A 22048-nucleotide genomic window follows, 5' to 3' on the forward strand; every position below is an offset into this window, starting at 1 on the left:
GTCCCTTCATTCATTCATCATTCACTCTCGCCGGTGTACGGTCGTTGCATGTATAGCAGTAGTAAAGGCCCATTCAATTGATCGGTGATTGTCTAAATTATAAGATTGCTATACAATGGCTCTCATCTCGACCTATTGGGGTCCCGTTCGCCCGTTGCGTCACCACTTTATAGGACCGGATCGTAAGCGCGATCGTATTAAAAGTGTATCTACGAAATCGGTCGATGCTCTCGCTCTCGATCGTCGGGAAAAGATCCGCGCTCGATCGCGCCGAAAGTTACACTCGGTGATCGCGAAGAACGTTTTACGCTCGAGTGTGCGGGGAAAGTCACGTTGCGGATACTCATTCATGGAAACCACTGGTCACCGTGCACGGAGACAGGATTAACCGTCTGCTGTTGACAACACGATGACACGTGGGAAATCTATTAGGCAACGTTAGTGCGTCTGGTCTTTTCTCTCGGCATTTCAAAACCATTTAAATATCGTAAAATAGCAATTATATTTTTAGAATTAATTATGAGGCTGCAATGTGTCTGCGAGAAGTAATTTTTTTTAGTTTCCTATCTTGCATGAAATATGCGCTAGCAATTAAATTATTGATAACGACAGTCTCGCTACAAATCGTACTGTATATAGTGTATTTTACTATTTATTTTTTTATCGATTTTCTTAATGCTGTTTTTTTCACATAAAAGAAAGAGAGTTAAATTTATGAAATTTATTTAAAGATTGAAAATAATTATTAATCTTTAAGTAATAAATTATTTTTCGGTTTCTATAATATCCGAGTGTATAGAGACTGAAATAATTCTGTAAATTCTAATAATAACGTGACAAACGGCGAAATAGACTTTACCGTGACAATTGTTCTTCCTCGAGGTTGATGAACATTTCACCGAGACGAACGTCTTGGCGAGTCGACCGAGGTGCCATCTCGCAATTTTACGAGTTTACTCGAGTTAGATCTTGCACTGCGATTTGTGAAAGCTTAATGCCGCCACTTCCCTTGCACACTGCGCTGTTTATGTCCCGGTAAGCGCTTTTCCCTGTGATCGCGGTCTTCGAGGGGAACGATTCGAGGAACGTTTACCGAAACTACCCTGGTTTGCTACAAATTTTTACCGCATACCTGTTCTTTATCGTTGTGCCTATGATAGATGAACACCTTTCATTAGTAAGTAACATCTCTGCTGGCTGCACTAAATACTTTTACTTAAATATTTTTACTACGGATAAAGCAAAAAACGGCGTTTTGAAAAACAACTGGCCTCAGCTGCACATCAGTGCATTTGCCTTCGATTCTTTATATTCGCATACGTGATATGCCATTGCGCATGTACATTAAATATTAACATAAATTATATTTGGAATAATGTTACGAAATTGTCAAATCTTTAATAAATCTTTTGAAATTTGATGGACGTACACACCACTATCGACTTCGAAATTTCCTCCTATCTTTAGCATGAACTTTTCGAATGAATATTTAACTTGATCGAAAATACTGAAGAAAACGTGATAGTGTTGATCGCGCTTCGGTATACGCTGTATACATAGATACATGAATTTGCGCGCCGTAACCGCTTTATCGGAATATTTCTGTTGCGGCAATCCATCGAGAATCGTAATAATTAATACATCGACCTCGACTGCATGCAATATTTATTGAGACACTAGTGGCGGATCTCACGGCGCAATCGCGTTACAGCGTGTATTGAGCCTCATTATTTTTCCTATGTTAAATCCACCTGCGTCATCCGATCCGGTAGATATATGCGCGATGCGTGATGCGAGATAAAGCATAGTTCGGCGTATCTTCGGGCGAATCTTCGGAGCATCGCGAATCGCGATGCAGACGCGGCGCGGCGGTGTAAAATTTATCGCGGTATCGCGCAATCGCGCTTATAGCGCCCGTAGTTTCTTCTTTTTCACAAAGCAAACGCCGCATGCGATCACGTGATTCGCAGACATACTTACGTGCCCGCGAAAATTTATCGCGGCACGATGGGCGTTACTTGCAAAATGCACCGGCAATCGATAACGACCGGCGGCATGCCACGACGATCGTGTTATATCGAATTTCTGTCTTGCTCCGCGCGTATCGCAGGGGTCTATCTGGTTTCCAAATGAACGAATTCGTGCAAACTTTCTTTGCGCCCGGTGCGACCGATCCCGTGCATGCCAATTGAGTAAACAAATTTAATTTAGCTCCATTTACGGATGCCTACTTTAAATTGTATCGCGGTAACTCCGAGTTCACGTCATAAACATTTAAAATTTTATAACGATGCATCACAATTTTTGATATTGCTCGTTTCTTTAAGATATATATTAACGATTTCTTCTATTCGGCTCATTCACTCTCGAATTCCGATTATCGGAACCAATTTCTCTGAGAAGAAGAAAACGGAGAAGATGCGCGCGTAAATACCCCTACGCGAAATCTCTCTTATTCTCTCCTTCTTTACGCGGCGACGCGACTGCTCGTGTAAACGCTCGTAAAGCAAAGCGATTTTCGAACACTTCGGTGTTCACCGAGCCTCTCCACCTCCCTTCACCGAAGTTATCTGTGCATCGGCGTGAGTATACACTAAGTACGCATAAGTACACCACTGAGTACATATATACAGGGGCGCGTACGAGAAATAGAGACGGCCCGGCCGGGTGCGTACGTATACATACGCGTACCGCATGTGCTCACTCGTGTGTTTATGTATGCGTCTGTGCGCGCCTGTGCATGTGTATGTTATACCTAGCAGAATCGAGTATTATTAAGCGGATACTTGCGTGCGGCCGTAAGTAGCTCTCTCGTTCCGACTCCCTCTGTGTATCCGCCCGCTCGCTGCACCGGCCCGCTCGCGCGCCTCCGATTCTCCGCGGAAGTGTTGCATTGAGACCAATCGAATAGAAAACTAATCCAATACGAACGACCGCGCCACGCAAAACGTGTCGCGTTTACTGCGCGCGCGTTCTCGAGTTTCCGGATTCGCGTCAGGATGGCATTTTTTTTGTAGCTCGAATTACATGGCGCATTTCGCGCGAGACCCCTATCAAGTTTCAAGCAGGAGTCTCCCGAATGGAAAGCAATGCGGAAAATCGTCATTAATCACAACCGATTTCTAATATCGAACACTTTATTTTAATGATATCACATTTAGAATTAAACTCTTTACGAAAGTACATTTGAAATTAATCCTGAAGCAATATTATGAAATCTATTTGCATTGTCAATTGCCTAAACTGTACCGAGCGTTGTGATGTTCAACGACTTTAGTTCAGGGAGGGGGGGGGGGTACGCGACTTCTGCTATAATTGCAATTAGAGGTTTAAAGATTATACCGTACGATAACCATTTAGACTTTCCTTGCGAAAGCGTTTCCCCGACTTTGATTTCGATTCGCGGCCAGAATCGCCGCATCAAGCCGGAAAATCACACGGCGCACAAAGATGCGCGAAACTTTACGCCATCGCCTTTTACGAAATGCTTTCAATTAGAGCGCTTTCTAGTTGTAACTCATTGCAATTAGAATCAACGAAAATTACGTACGCGTTGCACGCTCGAGTCGCTCGTAATACACGCAGCCGAGTAGAGAATCGGTGTGCCGATTGCAACGATACGGTTTCTATCTATAAACGTATCTACAATGTGCGTGCGTTTACCACACGGTTGTTTCGATATCGCTCAATGCGATTTTAATAATTGATTTTCTTTGCCTCGAGATATCAAGTTTTTTCAAATTAATCCTTTTCACATTGCTAACTTTCATCGAAATCTTTTACTCGAACATTCCATCTTCGACTTAACGCTTTTTTTTCAAAATTAGTATTACATTACTCATATATTTTTGTATAAATAATTTATGATATTATATAAATATTGTAATATAAAATTTTGCGAATACACGGTAACGTTATTGTTACGCAAAATTACACACTTCATATTTTACGAGGTTTTTTTATTCTTATAAAGTTTCACCATGCATCGAAGCAGGATTTTCCGCGCATGCATTCGCGGCGTGCGCGAATTGACGAGTATGGGTTATTAAGCAACGCTGCTCGCACGTTTGTTACTCCGCTTCTTTTTCCTTCGTTCTCTTCACCGATTATCTCCAGTTTTCGTCGTGTTTCGCCGTAACGTGTTCTCTGTCTTATATGTATAGTCGGCGATGCAAATGCGCTCGTAAAAGAGGCACGAACCGCTTGAAGAGGACTCCTTTCGAAGGAGCTAAAGGGAGAGAGAGGGTGGGGTGCCGTACTGTGTAAGGGGGGAGGAGGAGGAGGTGACCGGGTGTTGGTTACGCGCGAATTGCCGATACACACGTGCGATATGGCCGGTTGATATTTATACGACCTTGTACCGTCCGTTTCGGACGTGGACAATGGGCCACGCGGCGTCTCGTCGGGTCCCAACGTCCGTCAGATGGTGATAAGGGATATAAGTAACACCTGAACCGTGCTTCCGTTGGGCGCCGCGGCACCAACCGGCGCATTTCCATGCTAAATTCTCGATGTCGACGCACCGCGCGATCGCGCCGTACGAATTAATTCGGGGAAATCCAGAAAGTAACATTGCAAATAATCCTTTGAAAAATAGAGTCGAAGACGTATATATCTCCTCTTTCTAAAACATTAACGCATTTGCATACATGCTTGCCTTAAAAAAAAAATCACAGTAAAATACTAATTATAGTATATTATTAATGATTATAGCGGGTATTTTTTATCTCAGTATAATCCGAATCTATTAGAATCCAATAGACTTTGAAATCTTCACGCATAGTTATTATAGAACTCCTTTCTTTCCTATTTCTAAGCAAAGATTAATTTACGATCACCTCGTCGTCTCACCTCGTTATCATAATGCGCTCCGTTACGGCTGCACATTCGCGCATGCTGTAGCGTGATCCCCGCGAGTCGATACAATTAAGGCGTCACCGTTAGGCTCAGTCAGGCGGCTTAAAAACAATCCGCGCTGTAAGAAAGCAACCCTCATTTTTCCTGCGGCGCATAATAAATCCCGTTAAGCGGCCGGATGCCGCTCGTTTTCGCGGCGTTTTCGCCGCGCGGCGATGATCGGCGGCGCCACTCGACGCGCACCGAAAGAGCACAAAAGCGTGGCTGCGCGAAAATAGCGGTAACTCCCCGGCATAATGTGATCCATGGTAGCGGATACGCCATTACGGTAATGCGCTCGCATCACGCGCCGCGTTTAGGTATATGCGTGACACGTATGCACGGTGTGCCATGGCCCACTGTCGCTCATCATAATGACCTGAAACAATGGTTTCTAACGGCTCCCTCGAGCGGACTCATCAGCGGCGTCGAGGTGTCCGGTAAACGGGAATCGGAAAGGATGTGTTAACTTTTGGAGGAGACGCTAATGGTTTTTTGGGGCACGAATATAATTCCGCAGACCGCGAATCTCGCTATTCTCGCTTCCTTTTGAAGAAAGATTATCTAACGATTTTCGGTTAATATTGATATTTGAAAATAATTCAAGTAATTATTACGATAACGCAATTTGTTGATTTGTTACAATAAACTCTGAACTTTGAAATTTGTTAAACAAACTCACCCATGCACACACATACATACATACATACGTACATGCATACATATATGTATAAAATTATTATTACAAACTGTTAATATAGTTGGCCCATTTAGTTATATTTCTTCTCTCTGTTTCCATCATTGTGATTTATTCGTTAATCAAATCCAATACTCGATAACGATTCAATTGTCTGATTGACAGCATTTGGTGGTCGCACTGGCACGCCGTTTTGATTTATTTATATAAATACGTGTGTGTAACGAGCAGTTATGCCTGTGTGCATAACATGGATTACACCGATTTCTATTGCTGTTACATGACAGCCATAAGACTGAAAATTGATAGCACAGATTCTTACTAGAGGATCGTGTAAATTTCAAATAAGGCGTAAAACGAAAACGACGTTGCATATAGAGATGAGGGATACATTTGTTTGGTTAATTTTCACTGGCATGCGGTCTCCCCGCACGCATACGATCATTAGACGGACCTCTCGCGCGTGTAACCGTGTCGACGTCTCGTAATTACGCTCGAGACGGATGCGCGTCTTTTATTAAAAAACCACGAAGCCTCTTGCACGCGATAACCGAATACCCGTGCAAATTGTGCTCTTCGATAAACCGTCTACTAAAACCAGACGATACCTCCTTTGTACCTCCTTAAAACTGATGAAATCGAAACCGATCTGATTCTCCGATTACAATTTTAATTCATCCTGCGTACGCAATGACACGAGCACTTTCGATATATCATACGATAGATTTATTTATTGACCGTGATATACAGATCTTATAAGATTTTTAGATTTTGAGCAATCTTTAGAATTTTCTACAAGTTCTTAAAAACGTGTTGTAAATCTTATAAATTAATTATTAGTGCGTGCATGACAGTAATGACAGAAATTGTCGCATATTTTATTTCTGTCGAGGAGGCGTTAGATAAGTGAAGATAAGAAAAGGGAAGGAGGTTGCGTATTGACCGTGTATACAATCGTGTATAACGTCATCCGAGCTTACAGTCCTAATGACTTTCGGGGTCCACGATCTTGTGCCGCTCCTCTCTCCCTCTCCTTCTGTCGCGCGCGCACGCGCGAGAGAGTGTTTCCGGCGGTATACGGGCGTCGCGGCGCGTCTTATCTTAACGACGCTCGATCGGGGATCCGCTCTTCTTGTTTCTTCAGCTTCCGAAACGCATAAAACCGGTACGACGCGGGGAGGTGGAACGAGGTGCGGGGTTTTGTCGCCCCTCGATCGGAGGAGGACACGAGAACGAGACGATGGGAAAGGAATAGAGAGGAGAGAGAGAGAGAGAAAGAGAGGGTTGCCGACCTAGTCCGAACCATCAAGGAAGCTCGAAATAACACGCGATGAGGCGAATAGCACGTGTAGCCATTCATTTCAATCGTAGTACTTCTAGATACAATGTCTCTCGGGCGGCAGATATTATACGAGCGAGCAGCGGCCCGCTTCCGGTTGTAAACGAGTGACTCGAGGAAGGCGGACAAAGGAGGCGGGTCCTCATTCAAAAGGGATTAAATAAATTCGCAATTGGACGTACTGGAAATACTCTGGGTAAATGGCGTCTACATATCTGGATTACAATGTTGGACGACAGTAATTGATACTGCTGCCTGTCTCAGCTTGTTCGTAGAGAGTATCCCCGTCGACGACTTAGATCTTTGCGCGAAGCACGTGCGGGACTTTCCAAGGAAACGCAAACACGTGTGTATACGCACACGGCCCTCTTGTTATTAATCGTCGTCGCGTACTTGATATGGATGTAGAAGAAATATTTTGACACTTCGCTCGGGAATCCTGACTTAACCATCAACTGTTATGGTGAGAGTAGAAACTCTCGACTATTACATAGTTGGATCTTTGTCAATACGATATTCTTATCGTATTAATAACGTATTAAATCAATACATTTTCTATATACGTAATCATCTGTTGTACAAGCACGAGAAATTTGAAGGGCTCCCGATTCATTTTATGTGATTTACTTCGATCAAATGATACTTGAGCTTGCAACGTATTTTCTAAGAAACCGGTACGTATACGATCTATCAAGCGTAGATCATGTGTTAAATTTCACCCTTACAGCACTAGGTATAGGCAGAGCTTGAGAACCGTGGTGCTTACCATTAATACCATTTGCCTGGTGCCCCCCTCTCTCTCTCTCTTTGTCGCAGAAATCACAATTTAACAGCTATCGCGGGTCACACGAATTCGGCAATCCGTCCAATCGCTGTGTTTGCGATTGAAGGGCTGGTCTTTTCCCCGTAGGATTCGAGGAGGGGAAGACCATGGGAGGAATACCAGGGGTGCCCCACGGTGCCCCACGCCTAATTTTAACGACACCCGATATGCAGATCGGCGCGACTGGGTCTATGCAAATCGCGCGAACGTACGCGAGGATACTGGGCGCGTAACGACGATGAGGAAGAGCGGTATTGAAAAAAAGAATTGGTCCCCCGAAACTGGTTCCACCCGAGACCGAACCGAACTTTACTTCTCTCTTTCTCTCTCTCTTCCTTCGCACACGCGCATATACACATGCGTACAATACGCGCGTACAAATGTGGCTATCCGATAATATATAGGTTCCTTCGCCTCTCGCGTTTTATGTTTTATGGATCGGCCTTTGTATTACTCGCGAACGGGGGTAAAAGGTTCGCGCGCTAATACGAATGCATACCTAATGCCCGCTTTCACGGCGCGATCGTCGTGTATGCGTGCAGCCACCGATGCCGATGGCCCTGAGGAGACGACCGACGAAGCCTGTGCGCGCGCGCGCGCGTGTGAAAGCCCAGAACGGAATGCGAGGAGGGTTCTTACCGGTGCGCGCTTTAAGCGACGAATCAATTCGATTCTCATGTTTCGCGCTATTCCACAAACGGAAGCGCGCGTCGGCGACTCTTTTTAATTGGAGCGCCTAATGAGCGGATTTTTCTAATTACCGCCGGTAAGCAGGCGACGCCGTGATTAATCTCTTTGCTAGTTTTAGATCATTTAATTGCCGCTTCGGCTCTCTCGCTTCAATTAGCGTCGAATGTGACGCGTACGCGCTAACGATCGAATCGTCAGAGCGAGCCGGACTCTTGAAATAAATCGGAGCTGATTATATCCTCCGCTGGGTCTTCGGACTTTTGTTGATCCCTATCGGACGGAACGATCCGAGAAAACGTATCTACACTTCTTATACTTGTAAAGTCAAGGTTATATCTTCGTTTTCGATTACACGTTATCTTTGAATTAAATTGAATATTCCCTATTAAATATGAGCGCGCGAACGCGCGCAGATACGAATCTCTTGTGCCATTTTCGAGAAAACATAAAACGCTGATACTCATTTGCAAAATATAATTATTAACAACGTCGTTTCTCATCGTTTCCAGCTCATAATAATAAATCTCTATTTCGTAATATCAAATACGGCGTGAAACTTCAATGAATTTCAGAAACGAAAAAACGACTCGACAAAAGTGCAGTTGCGAAAAAGAGTGAAAACGAGAGAAAAGTCATCACCGTGGTTCATTTGGCCGGCGACTTATCAGGCATCTCCTCCTCTCTCTCCACCAGAGAAAAAAAATACATCTACACGTACGCACGTATATACATATACGCTGGCAGAAATTTCTCGCCGGCCCTCTGCAGCTACTCGAAACTTCGTCCACGAACGTCCCAAGGACTGACTCGTTGTAAATCCAATTAGCGCCTGCGGCTTTGAAGTGGTTTTCCCCACTCGAAGTTCCAGTTCCTATCATCGCTGCTCGCGATGTCAAGGGCTCCTTGGGAGCAGTTTTTTCACTTTAAATAATTTTCCTTTCGGTTGGACCATCCGCGTTCATCCGACAACTGTCTTGCCGTTACGGTGTAACTTTTCTCAAGCCGAGCGTTCATCCGGATTCAACTTCAGTTATCTTACGACGATCGCGAACGAGAAATCGGATGAAAAAGAAACTTATGACGGGAAAAATCGGACTTTGCTTCGGATTGAAATTAGAAATTATAAATTGATGTAAAATGAACATTTGTACTGGCAAAACATTCGCGCGCTCACACGAGATTCCATTGCACGGTAGATTGGAGATCGAGGGATAAATGAAGTTATTTACAAGAAGAGACAATTTGTGTAATCGGCTGTGATTTCTTGCTCGGTTTCAGCCATCTGAAACGATGTCCGTTTAGTATCCTCCGGGCGTTTATATATACGGCGGGCTAATGCGCTTCGTTTTTTGGCGTCACGTCGCGAGTGTCCGTTTCTTCATCTCGGCAATGCGCAGAACGGGGAACGGCTTTCCGAGACAGAGCGCACGAGACACGCGTATGCACGCATATATCAGCGGCAACGAGGGGAGGCCTCAGACCCGTTCTTCACCGGTGATCCTCCGGCCGTGTGTTAACGAGCAATATGCGTCCGGCTCAACGTTTATATAGATCGCCGGCCGCGTCGACATCATCCGTACGCGTTTCCCTCGCGCGAGTGCGTTTACACCCGTCGCGTCATCCGCGTTGCCGCGATCCATTTTCGGCGTCACCGTGTCCTCGCCGTCCACCCCCGTCGCAATGCATCGAGAATACACGGGGGGGGGACACTTTTAAGGGACATGCTAATCCCGGCTCACGGGCAGATGTGAAATGCACGTCGCGTGCGCGGGCAGCGTTATCCCAAACTTATCTTTAGCTCTAAATTTGACAGAACTGATGAGGTTGATTTTAAAATGGCAACGTAATAGAAGCACGAGAGATCATCGATTTCTTGCCGACTGTTGTTTAACACAGTATATAATAGAATTAATAAATTGCGGTAAACCGCGACATTAGAATCTATGTAATGCTCCGTACATGACCGTTTATCTTGATTGTCAATACTAAGAATCAATTATCTTTAATTCAACAATGACCACGCTATCAAGTGGCGCGTATTTTTCTCCGATATAGTATCGCTATTTATAATAATCGTCGACCTAACAATGACTGTTTCAGCTACGATAAGTCAATCGAATGTAATTACTGATTGAAGTTGACGGCAAAACTTTTACAAATATGTATACTGAGAATTTAAACGGCGTTGAAAATGCTCGATATAATTATGAGTAGTAAAAGCGAAAGCGATGTTTTCAAAAACTTTATAGCGATGGTCTTCCGTTTTTCTTTCCACGCTAACGATCGTACCCGCGGTATATCCAAGTTACGTCCTTTCTCTCAAATCGTATTATTACTTACCTACCTCTACAACCAATCTCACACATAGCAATAAAAAGACCTCACAGTATGATTACCGAAGGCCCGCGAATAAACTTGACGTTACTCGACGCGTCCGTGAAAGAAGGCGATTCCCACGTTGCGGAGCCGTGCAGTATGCGACAGACAAATCGTCGAGAGAATTATGTCCATGCGAGGGGAGACTCGACGGAAGGGAGCACGCGGGGCGGCAGGGGTAGGAGGACGGGTAACGTCTTCAAGTTCATGGCTGCGTTTAAAACACCATCTGCGAACGGACGTGGCCTGCAGTCCCTGCAGAGAGCCACTGCGGGAGAAGCGGGAGGGGAGCTGCAAAGGAGGGAACGGGGAAGCTTGGGGGGAAATATAGGGAGGTCGAGAGGCGGGAGGGGGATTCTGCCTGATGCATTCTGACGCGTGATTATGGCACGGAGGTCAGAAAGGATCTATGCCTCACTGCACCTCCGCCATTACCGGGGCATGATCGCGTATCTTCGGGCCTGATTGCGAAAACTGGAAATTCGAGAGTGTCTTCCTTCGCTCGAACGATCCCGCGGATGTTTGCGCGCACGCGCGCGTGTACCTGTATGATGTGTGTATGTGTTTAAGTAGGTGCGTTTTTTTTCTTTTCGTCAACTTTCTCGTTCTCCTTGGTCTTCCTGTCGCAATCGTATTTGGAAGGTTGTGCCATAAAACGGAAGCGTCCTGTTAAATTCGCAATTAGCTCTTCTTCGACAGCACGTCTTGCTGAAGAGATTTTTTTTATCTCACACGCGCGTGTGATAATAAAATTCGAAAATTATTACGATATTAATATCTATAATCTATATTTATTACGTGTTATAGATGATTCATATAAATGCACGCTTCCACATTTGCAGTCACCTGCAAGCACTCAGTACGAAGAATTGACAGTTAATTAATGCTCGTTATAAGCATATCGTGTAAGCAACGTATAGCATCGTATGTAAACCGTTTACCAAAACAAAATCGGCTGTCCTTTATCAAAGTACTAACGATTAATTATAATCACTATGGTAAATTACTTGTAGCTGAAATATTTGATACGCAATTGTTACTATTGCGATCGGAAATTGACTCATCATCATTTGCCAGGGGGATGGATAAACTCGAGCGGGCGCGAATTACCGAGTATATAATTCGCGATAATTACGTTGATGCGGCACTTTTGAGAGTCGGCACGATACGCTTCCGCCCGGCGGAATTCCGTATTTCATTTGCCTCTAGCAAACAGGATCCGCACTACCGTTGCGGTGCGGCGCCGCGGTGGGACGGTGACCGTTCGATTCCGTTTCTCTTTTTCTCCGCGCTTCATGTTCGGCTTTCTTTTTTTTTTCTTTTTTTTACACTCGTCACGTGAAAGAGAACGAGGCGAGAGCCGGGGAGTGCTGTGGGGTGCGCGAAAGGGGTGAACCGCACCACGTGGTTGCCACGCGCGATGCACCGCGTGCACACGGAGGGTGATAGTGGCCGCGCAATTTGCACGCCACTCGATATTCTCAGAAGCGAAATTTTACGGAAATCATTTTCGTCGGAATTGCGGAATCCCGTGGAAATGCGTATTGCATAACACGTTGTCGAATGAATATTTTATTCTCGCGCTGTGTCGCATCTTCCCTTCGCCCCTCCTTCGGAGAAACATTGACACACGTGCGAGAGTAAATAATATTATTTGAAAGATTTCCAGCGTTAAGTTTATATATCGGCAGCATGTGCAGCATTTACACTTTGATTTATACTAAAATAATACATTACGGTGCACGTTGCTAATGAGTATGTGATACGATCTCATTGTACGTATACACACTGTATGTATGTGCGCACGTTAAATGTTTACACACATATGTCACAACTCTGCCAGTCTCTATCCTCACTGATCCTCCGGCGCGCTATCGTGCACACATACACACACACATGCTAGCGGTTAGAGGGAGTGAGAGTCAGCCACTTACGTTTAGCATGTAAACACGTTGTCTGCAAACATCACTTTTAGTTACCCCTTTAACTCGACGCATAGATACGGCACAGGTGCATGCATGTTTTAGGGGCACGTCGCGCGCTATTATCGGTACACGTTCGCCCCCGAATAATTTCTTAAATAAAAACATTACGGTGTAGAGATAAGAATAGGACTGTTATTAGATGATTATTTTTAATACTCGAGAGCGCTGGTATCGTGTGACCTAAATGTTCTTACAGAATGACAGAATTATTATAATGTACGAATTTTATTATTCTCCGCTCGAGTTAGACAGAGGGAGAGCAAAAGTCACGATATCATAGAAGGATAATTTAATTATCCGAGGCGTCTTACTCATCCATACGATAGAGAGTAAACTGCGCTGGCATCGATCAATCGATGATGTAACGACGCGATAACGGCTGGCGAGCAGACACGCCGAATCACTTAGCACACGCGCGAATGCTAATCGCGGCAAATCACTCATTCCGCGGATCGGTCGATTGGCGAACCAGGCGGAATACTAATAGACGTCCTGGAGATTTACTGCCATTCTTATCTAATGTAGGCGCGCGTTAAAAATGACACATGTTCTTCGGAACGATCGCGAGAAAAGGAAGAAATAAAAAAAAAAGCGAAAAGAAAAACGGGCCGTCCGCCGCGTCGAGATCGCAAAGTCGCCTGGTTACGTAAAACGCTGCCACGGACAGATGACACCGCGGTAAGAACGTCGAATTACGCGTTTCCTGCCTGGCCGCCGGATTAATACGTACGTGCCCGATCGTTCGACGAGTAAGCGAGTGAGCGCTTCCGAAAGCGCGTATCGATTGCAGTCGTGCGCTTTGCGAGTCTTTTTGAGGGACGACACTTCCCTTCACGCCCGGATGTTTCTCGAGAATGTGTCATTCTGCGACGTAATCGTGAACACCTGGCACAGGAACGAATGTTGCTCGCGATCGAATGTTGAATTAAAATCTTTCTCTCTTTTTTTCAGGTTACTATTTTTTTCTAGTATATTCATTTATAACTATATAAGAGAGATAAGTGGCTGATCATTTTTAAGGATCGCGAGAATGAATTGTAAATCGTTAGCCGTCAAACAGGCATGGTTTTAGTATAACAGTGCGGTACGTCGTCCCGTTCAAGGCTAAGCGTGCTTTAGCTGCACCTTAATTGGGTTTAACCATTCTAAGCTATCCGCGTTTAAGACTTACACAGGCGTCTGTAATGCCTCAATTATTCTTGCCACACAGAGGCGACGTGTCATCTACGATTAACCGTTCAAACACTGGTAGCACACACACACACACACACACACACACACACACACACACACACACACACACACACACACACAGACACACACACATGACATAAATTCTACATATGTGCACTGTTTAAGATAAAAATTATCTGATACGAAAAATTTGTTATTCTACGGTTAATTAGTTGCTCGCTATATATTTGTAGGACATATGCAAATTATGCCACACATCCGTTAAGGAAAACAGGAAAGATGCATCAAAGATGTTTATTAGATATCGAATAATAAGCGTTCATCTTGACTGTGTTTGAAAAGCGCGTTGTTAAATGCCGCACATGATCTTACTGTCAGAGAAAAGATGCTCCGCGATTAGAGGCCGCGAATTGAGAGGGGTCATCTAACGAGAGGTATTAGCTGCCAGCTAGAGCACGAGTCGGTGTTATATAGAGGAGGGGGTTAGCAGAGGAGAGAAAGAGAGAGAAAAAAAGAGAGGAGAGGAAGCGGGGGATCGGCGCGCGAGCTATCGTGACAAATTCGCGCATTGTATCGTGTGTGTGCTCTCTGTGTGCGTCTTACATAAACGTGTTCCGCGTTGCGCGTGTACAGAGTCGACGGCGGTGAGAAAGAGACGACGGCACACACAGGAGGTGGTAGAGAGGTGGATATAATATTATATCGAGAATAGGCGTGGTTTAAAAAAGGGGGCGGTACCCACGATACTCATTCTCTCGCTCTTTCCCGCTCGTTCGCTACGTTCCCACCTCTCTGTTTCGCTCTATCTCCGTCATCTTGCTGTAATGTTCTTTCCTCTCCTCCCCCCTCGCTCTCTCTCTCTCTCTCTCTCTCTCTCTCGCTCTCTTTCTCTCGGTGTATGCCGTGGCATCGAACTCAAGACCGCGGATCGAGTCCTTTACCAACACATTCGGAGCACTTTAACTCCGAGCGGCGTGCAGCGCATCTAACGAAGAAACGAGAGCGGGGCATGTTTATAGATAGATGCGGCGGGAGGTGAGAGAGAAGATGCAGCAGCAACGAGGCGAGAGCGGTATCCGCTTGCTATATCATTGAGATTGTCTCTATCTCATCCTAATGTATTTGCTTATGTGTGCGTACGTGTGTGGCCTTCCTCTCATCTTCCATGTGCGTTGCGCTGAATGAAACGCCCGACGCGCGCGATTCTTTAATTATTAAGATGTATGAAACTGCGTAGAACTTTTGATTCTCGCCCTGTTGCCCGCGCGCGAAGATTTCATCAATTTCTTGACGATGGACGATCGCGTATGTTCCACCTTTCTCTCCGTCCGCTTGCGCATCTGCATCGTATCTGCAAGAATGCGCGCCTCGTACATACGTATTGCGTATTGCGATGGGTACTTATACGTGCGGCAGCGACGGATACCGATACGTAAGTGTGCGGCTGCAGCGCGCGGATAGGAAGGTGCCGGCGAGGTGGAAGGGCCGCGGGAGACCTCCGACCAATGATATTGTGCGGTTTTATCTCGATATGCTTATCTCTCGGTGCACGAGCGTTTTATATCCGCGCTCGGGCGCGCGCTCCGACAGCCGCCGGGGATGTATTGACCGTGCGTGCGCGCACACGCGAGCCCCCCTACATAGGCGTGTACCACGCGTTGCTATATTATATAGTCTTTGCAATATTATTACATCTACATTATACAGTCTGCGCAATACCGCTATATTAAATTGCTTAAATTATTTTAAAGATGCAGATATAATGCCGTTCAATTGTAAAAATTGACTTCCAACGAAATTTGGAAAATGAGGAAGAATACAGTTAAAAATGGTTATTAATACCGCGTCAAAAATATCAAAGCGACACTTTTGCAGTGGCGCAGTTACATCGATAGGTACGGTGGTAGGGAGTGATCGTGTTCTTTGGCGCAACGGCATGACGATGACGGTTACGTTGTGTGACGGTGCATAGATCACGGCACCGGATAAAGCCTGACGAGGTTCGACGAAATCGTAATTGATCCGACGATATCGGCGAACATAAAGGTTTGCGACACTATCCTTCGCTCGAAGTTAACGTTTTAACGATCGATGGATTTTATTGACGCCACTGATCGCCGAGATACATACGCCCGCGCGGCCTTTCCGAAATGTCCCGTGCGCGATCTAATCGCGATCTAATCGCAATCTGTTCAATTTCTCGTGTACGAACAATTTTTGTGAACATCAAATATTTTGAAATCCAGTTGGTGCATAAATCGTAAAGGCTATAGAAAAATTCTGGCGTTTTTTAAATATACGGAGTATCTCATTATTATGCACGGAATATATTGTAACAATCATTAACAAATTAAAAAATAAGCAATATTAATATACGGAATAGCTCAATTTGTAATTTGTACCACGAGTTCCTCATTATTGCGAGAAATATATTCGTCCAGCGAAAATATACGAGGCCAAATTAGAGATATTAAAATATCGATAGAAATTTTTATCACACCATTATGTTGCTTATATTATATAGTTATTTTAAAATGCCATAAAAAACGATATTGTTTAATTTTGTCAGTAGCTGTCGGACAGAGTTGATCGCGTTAGTATGAAACGCGACAATGGTATATAGGTTTCGTTTAAAGTAGGCGTCTCGCTACGTGCTAGTCATGTGACTGTTTGTAGGTTTTTACGTTCAGAAATATATTTCAGGCAATTTTTGCTAAGGGAAAAATAATTTTATGACGTATGGTGTACTTTTTCCAAATTATGTGATTTTTTTCATTTGACTCCGTTTCGATCAGCTGATCATGCGAGTCGTCGAGAAAGGTTACAAGTGAGAAAAATACTTTTCGATTGAATTTTGACACGTACTGAGAAAGGGTTTCAAAACGCATGACAGGGGTGTCAATCACTATCCACGTCGGCAAAGCAAGACGAGCTCCATAACCTGCAACAACAGTGATTAGCCAGCGGCGTGGCCAAGTCTTCCCAACCTCACCTCGACCAAAAAATGTCTGCTCGATTACCGCATTTTCACTAAAATAAACTAAAAAATTAGCAGCGAAATCTCCGGTAAACTATATATTTTATATGGTTGCATCGGATTCTTCGAAATCTAATGTACAAAAAGCAATGTTTTTTCTCACTTCATCTAATCGAAAAATGCGAAAATATATGTGATTGAAACTGTGATAAAGCCTTCTTTTTCTGGCCGTCTGTATGAAGTAATGCAAAATTTGTGATTTTCGAGATCGATTTTCTAGAGTAAATAGTCGGTAAGGAGCCACAGAAAAAATCGACTGCAAAGCTGATCATATAATTTGATATAAAATCCGAAATCGAAAACTTTATCTAATACATGCCCTGACGAGACGACTGCCTTAATGAACGATGGTACCAACGCGTCGTGCTCGCTCTGGGTCGCCGGAAATATTACACATATTTTGTCACTAATAGCCGGGAACTTCCGTCCGGTTTACAATCGCAGTCCCATTCGGGGGTGAGCCGATGCAGCGCGTCGAGATCATCAAAACAGAAGCTAGGCGCAGCCGCGACACTCGCCTGGGATCGCAGCGGGGGCTCCATAAAAATATTTTTAGACACGGGGGATTCTCTCTGAGTTTTCTCCTTCTCCCTCTCTCTCTCTCTCCCTCATCTCTCTTTCTTTTTCTTTTTCCCGTTGACGCGAGAAGAAGCATCGCGTATAAAAAGGAAAAAGAAAAGAACAAGCCAAGTCCCCACTGGGGTGGACGGAGAGGAAATGGCTTAGACGACGATCGGATTCGAGATGAACACGTGCAGTCGATACGTCTCAGCTGCAGCTCGCGTCGAGACGGTGCAATCCGAAGAATACGAGAAACCAATTTTCGGAGATGTCTGTCACCCCTTTTGATTTTTCTCTCGGAGTACCTTCGCCGAGATTAGGACCATGTGCGACGCCGCGAGTCTACTTGTTGTCAGTCCTTGTTTTGCTCGTTTCACGATTTCGAAATACTCCTCGCTCGCGTCGCGACAGATGCCTATCGGATTATTTATGCAGCAGGTCCCGAAAGTTGTAATGGAGTTTACTTTAACTTGGTGCGTCATTATCGGGTTTCTCCATCAATTTTAATTACATAATATCTATATTTATTTGATAATTGCGAGAGAGAGAAGGAAAGAAATTAATAAATTTTAAATTAAAATTTAGTATATCGATTAATACATCATTGATGAGATTACAGAAAGGAGAGAAAAAATGATAAATAATTTGAAATATTGAAGTGCTAATTTTAAAATTAAACTACTATTTTTTATTTCTTGAAGTTATGGTGTAACTCTTCAGTGATTTACCCTGTTTACAGAGTGAAGAAAGTCGCTCGATAGCTTTAAATGATAACTCATGACTCTACATAGGATTAACGTATAATACATCCCAGCAACAAGTGATCCACGTGCGCCACGACGGAAGTTCGACCTCGTCGTTGTCGTAATACAAAGGCAAGCACGCTGGTATCGTGTCACAATAGTTAGGCTAGATGCCCTACAAGCCAAGTTCACCTTTTAACCCTCCTATTACCTTCAATTCCGCGGCATTCCCTTTTCACACGCCGTTTATCTACGCGCCATCGGCACGTGATAACAAAATCTATTAAGTTGCTTTGGAATTTTATCAGGAAAGTAGAGTATACAACTCAAAGTATATTTGACGCGAACACTCGAGACTTTTTCTTCTTGACATAGTTTTGGGCAAGTGAGTTTAATCGAAAAGTATCTTCACGTTTACAAAATTAAACCTTAAAGTTTACTTCGCATTTATCGAACATTGTTTGATAAATTAATATACTGTTTTATTTTTCGATTATTTTTAATTACAGATATAAGTTTTTATTCTATTGAACCTAAATGTTTCAAAGAGATTATGCATACTTACAACGCGTGTGATATAGAGTTTACACGGAATCATCGAATCTTAACGATTCACTTCGTGAATCGTTACCTTTACGTTAGGCCTTTTTTGCCATCTGCTCACAGGCACGCTTTTCCACCCCTCGAAACTCGACCCGATAACTTTTGTTTACAATTTTCACGCGCAATTGCAAGCGAATGGTTGGAGTTCATAGATCGATCGTATGCAGCGTCGTCGACTACCGAGAAAACGAAAGGATCGCTCGTCAAACGTGGTAGATCGCTTTTGTATGAGAGCGCCGCAAGTGCCGAGTCACGCCTTGACAAACAGGGATGTCAAACAGATGTTTCGCGCCGACCTTTCTTTGGGCCTGATGCGAGGAAACCTGACAGATACTTCTCTCTCTCTCTTTCTCTCTCCTTTTGCCCGTAAACCAAGCAGATCGTTCGCCTTTCGGTACTCGAAGTTTCAACGCCGATCATGCGGTTCAAGAAAGCGCGGTAGTGATTCGGAAATTGAATTGTATTTTTTTCTGGGGAAGCTTTACATCTGCACGAAGTCACGCGAGAGTAAAGATCTTGAAAGGAACTGCATGACAAAAGTGATACGACAAATTTAGGTCAATCCCTTGATTCGTGAAGTTTCAGATAAAAATGTTTGTTTATGGTAATCAATTTACAATTAAATATAAGAATAAAGTGAAATTATATACCGAAAAAAGCTTATGGTTTAATTAATTGCTAAATAAACTTTGTGGATCTGCAAATATTAACGCGTTAGTGAATGATTAAAAAAAAAAAAAAAAAAATTGCGGGATACAACGTGTACCGTCACTCTTCTATTTACACTGCCGTTTTCCCATTTTTGATTTACCCGTTTTCAAAAACTCGGTAATAACAACACAGTTAATAGCCAAGCACGGTCGGCGAGCCGTTGAATAAAAAATTCCTAATATTTTCCGCGACGCGAATCTCCGGTGTTTCCCCGCATAATTCGTCGCCCCGATTTAACGGCTGCGCGAAATTCGTCGCGTTGCGGGCCGGCACGCTTCCGAGGGCGGGATTTGCCTCGATTTGCGATTCCACGGTGAAAATGTTCCACCGAATTCCAGTGAATAAATCCGGGAGCGAAAAACGTCGAAGTCCCGACGGCGTATGATTGGCTGTCGGCCATCGGAATCGGACTGTTCGTTTGAGTTTGGTCATTTTGGTCGCTCGGTAAATAGAGATTTGACAGGCGACGCGTCGGGGTCAGCGTTGCACCTGACGCCGTCAGCGGTTTTCGCCCTCTTTCTCTTCCGCGCTTTTTCTCCGCTTTTTCTCCGTTTTTCATTCTCTCTCTCTCTCTTGCTTTGGTTCCCCCCTTCCTCACCCTAGGCGGTGCTCTCGCATCCCGATAACTTTCGCTCTTCGCGCGAAAATTCACCCGGGGATCAACGGTATTTCTTGTGGCTCGAGATAATCGCGAAAAATTAAACCCACCCTAAGATTGTATAACGACGAAAAGTTTTCGATGCTATCATTTATTAGAATTAAACGAGAGAGAATAATCGTGCGGTTAAAATGTGACTTACCCACGCGAGTACCTCTTCATCCAATTCAGCAGAATTTTTAACATGATATACACCTGAAACAAAGAAAATAATTTGATGATTCCTTCGTCAAGAAATTTCAATTATTTGGAGATCTTAGTATACTTGGTTCTATTTTTACGGAGAAACGGTATTGATTTTATCGATATTTATCATATTATAAGAGAATTTTTAAAATATAAAGAGCACTTTTTGAAACAGATACATTTATCATACATTAAAAGATACACGAGAGTATTACATAAATCTTCTGCATTTCGCCGTGGATGGTCTCTTTCGGGTTTTTCTTCGCTGTCAATGTAATAACCAAAATTATAGCTATCCGTTTCTGCGCATCCAATATTATGTCAAATAGAACGATATTAATTATCTCGCTAAATTATTTATATATATGTGTACATGTGTGTGTGTGTGTGTGTGTGTGTGTGTGTGTGTGTGTGTGTGAACTTGGACGTGCGCGTGTGTGTGCGCATGTGTATGTGTATATATGTGTTTATGTGTGTGTGTCAACGCGGCAAAAGCTATATCATTACACATTGCACGGCGTTACTCTGTCGTCAGTGGTGCATTAGGCAACCGGCACGAAATTCGTTTTATTAAGGAAACGTTGCACTTCTTTCTCGAGTGCAGCTGCAGCACCGCTAATTGCAAAACGCTTATCTCGCAATATCTTCAGTTGCCACGTTTGTGGCTGCGCGAATTCGGGACGATTTGTAATCTTGCGAAGAAGCGTGCGTATATTAGCTGGCGTGTAACGTAATCTATAACATTACCAGCGACGTCGTTATACACTTATTTCTTTTGTCCTCGTATATTTTTATACGAATATACATAATCGAATTTTAATTTTAAGAAAGCTAATCTTGCAAGAGGTATATAAATACGATAAAAACTAAAGCATGTTTAAAGTAATATATATTTTCTGATATTAAATGTCCTAAATTAACAACTCATTAAATTATTATAGAACGAACTAGTATTTTTTTATATTTTTATATTTTTATTTTTAATGATGGGATTATATAATAAGGACCAAAGTTATCCTGAGTTAACCGAAAGATAATCATCACGTGATAAAATGAAACGGATCGATGTTTGTTTGAAATCGAAGTCGACCAAATAGCTTTCTCCTCTCTCTCACAAGGATCGTTTTTCACGAGCCACCTTTAGACAATCATCACTGCTGTCCCCCTACCCTTACCCTAATGCCGTCCTTGTCGCAGGTACACGCTCTATGCTGGCAGTAGTGGCAGTGCATGCGAATACAATACTTGAGTGTGTTTACAGAGACAAGATCGACTGGCATGTTGTTTGATGTTGATTCCGTGGTGTTTAGGTGTCACCGTGCTCGTTAGATAAAGCTCTTAGGGTGCCACCACCCACGCCGGAACACCGGAGAGTATGTTCCGCGAATTGAAGAAGCAATCATGGTGGGGTCGATCGATACAAAATTAATTTCATAAATTTGCGTTTTTTAGCACTTTAATTCAATGATATTTGTAAAATTTTGTTAATCTGACATTTCTCGTAGCCAACGACAGAACTGATATCGCTTAATTGTCTTGTTAACATTAA

General features: G+C 43.6%; 2 protein-coding genes across 8 annotated transcripts in view; one reads left to right on the forward strand and one right to left on the reverse strand.

Annotated features, from left to right (window-relative positions):
• LOC143907178 (uncharacterized) overlaps positions 1 to 20504 on the reverse strand; it is a 240418-nt gene extending 219914 nt beyond the window's left edge. Inside the window, exon 1 of the mRNA XM_077423777.1 lies at positions 20456 to 20504. Coding sequence (XP_077279903.1) covers positions 20456 to 20499 — 44 coding nt within the window. The 5' untranslated portion in view covers positions 20500 to 20504. The remainder of the gene's footprint in view (positions 1 to 20455) is intronic.
• Cut (homeobox protein, cut) overlaps positions 1 to 22048 on the forward strand; it is a 139585-nt gene that overhangs the window by 23887 nt on the left and 93650 nt on the right. The window lies entirely within an intron of this gene.

The sequence above is a fragment of the Temnothorax americanus genome, unplaced genomic scaffold (assembly GCF_048541705.1).
Source record: "Temnothorax americanus isolate GAGA-0224 unplaced genomic scaffold, ASM4854170v1 Scaffold8, whole genome shotgun sequence".
Taxonomy (NCBI): domain Eukaryota; kingdom Metazoa; phylum Arthropoda; class Insecta; order Hymenoptera; family Formicidae; genus Temnothorax; species Temnothorax americanus.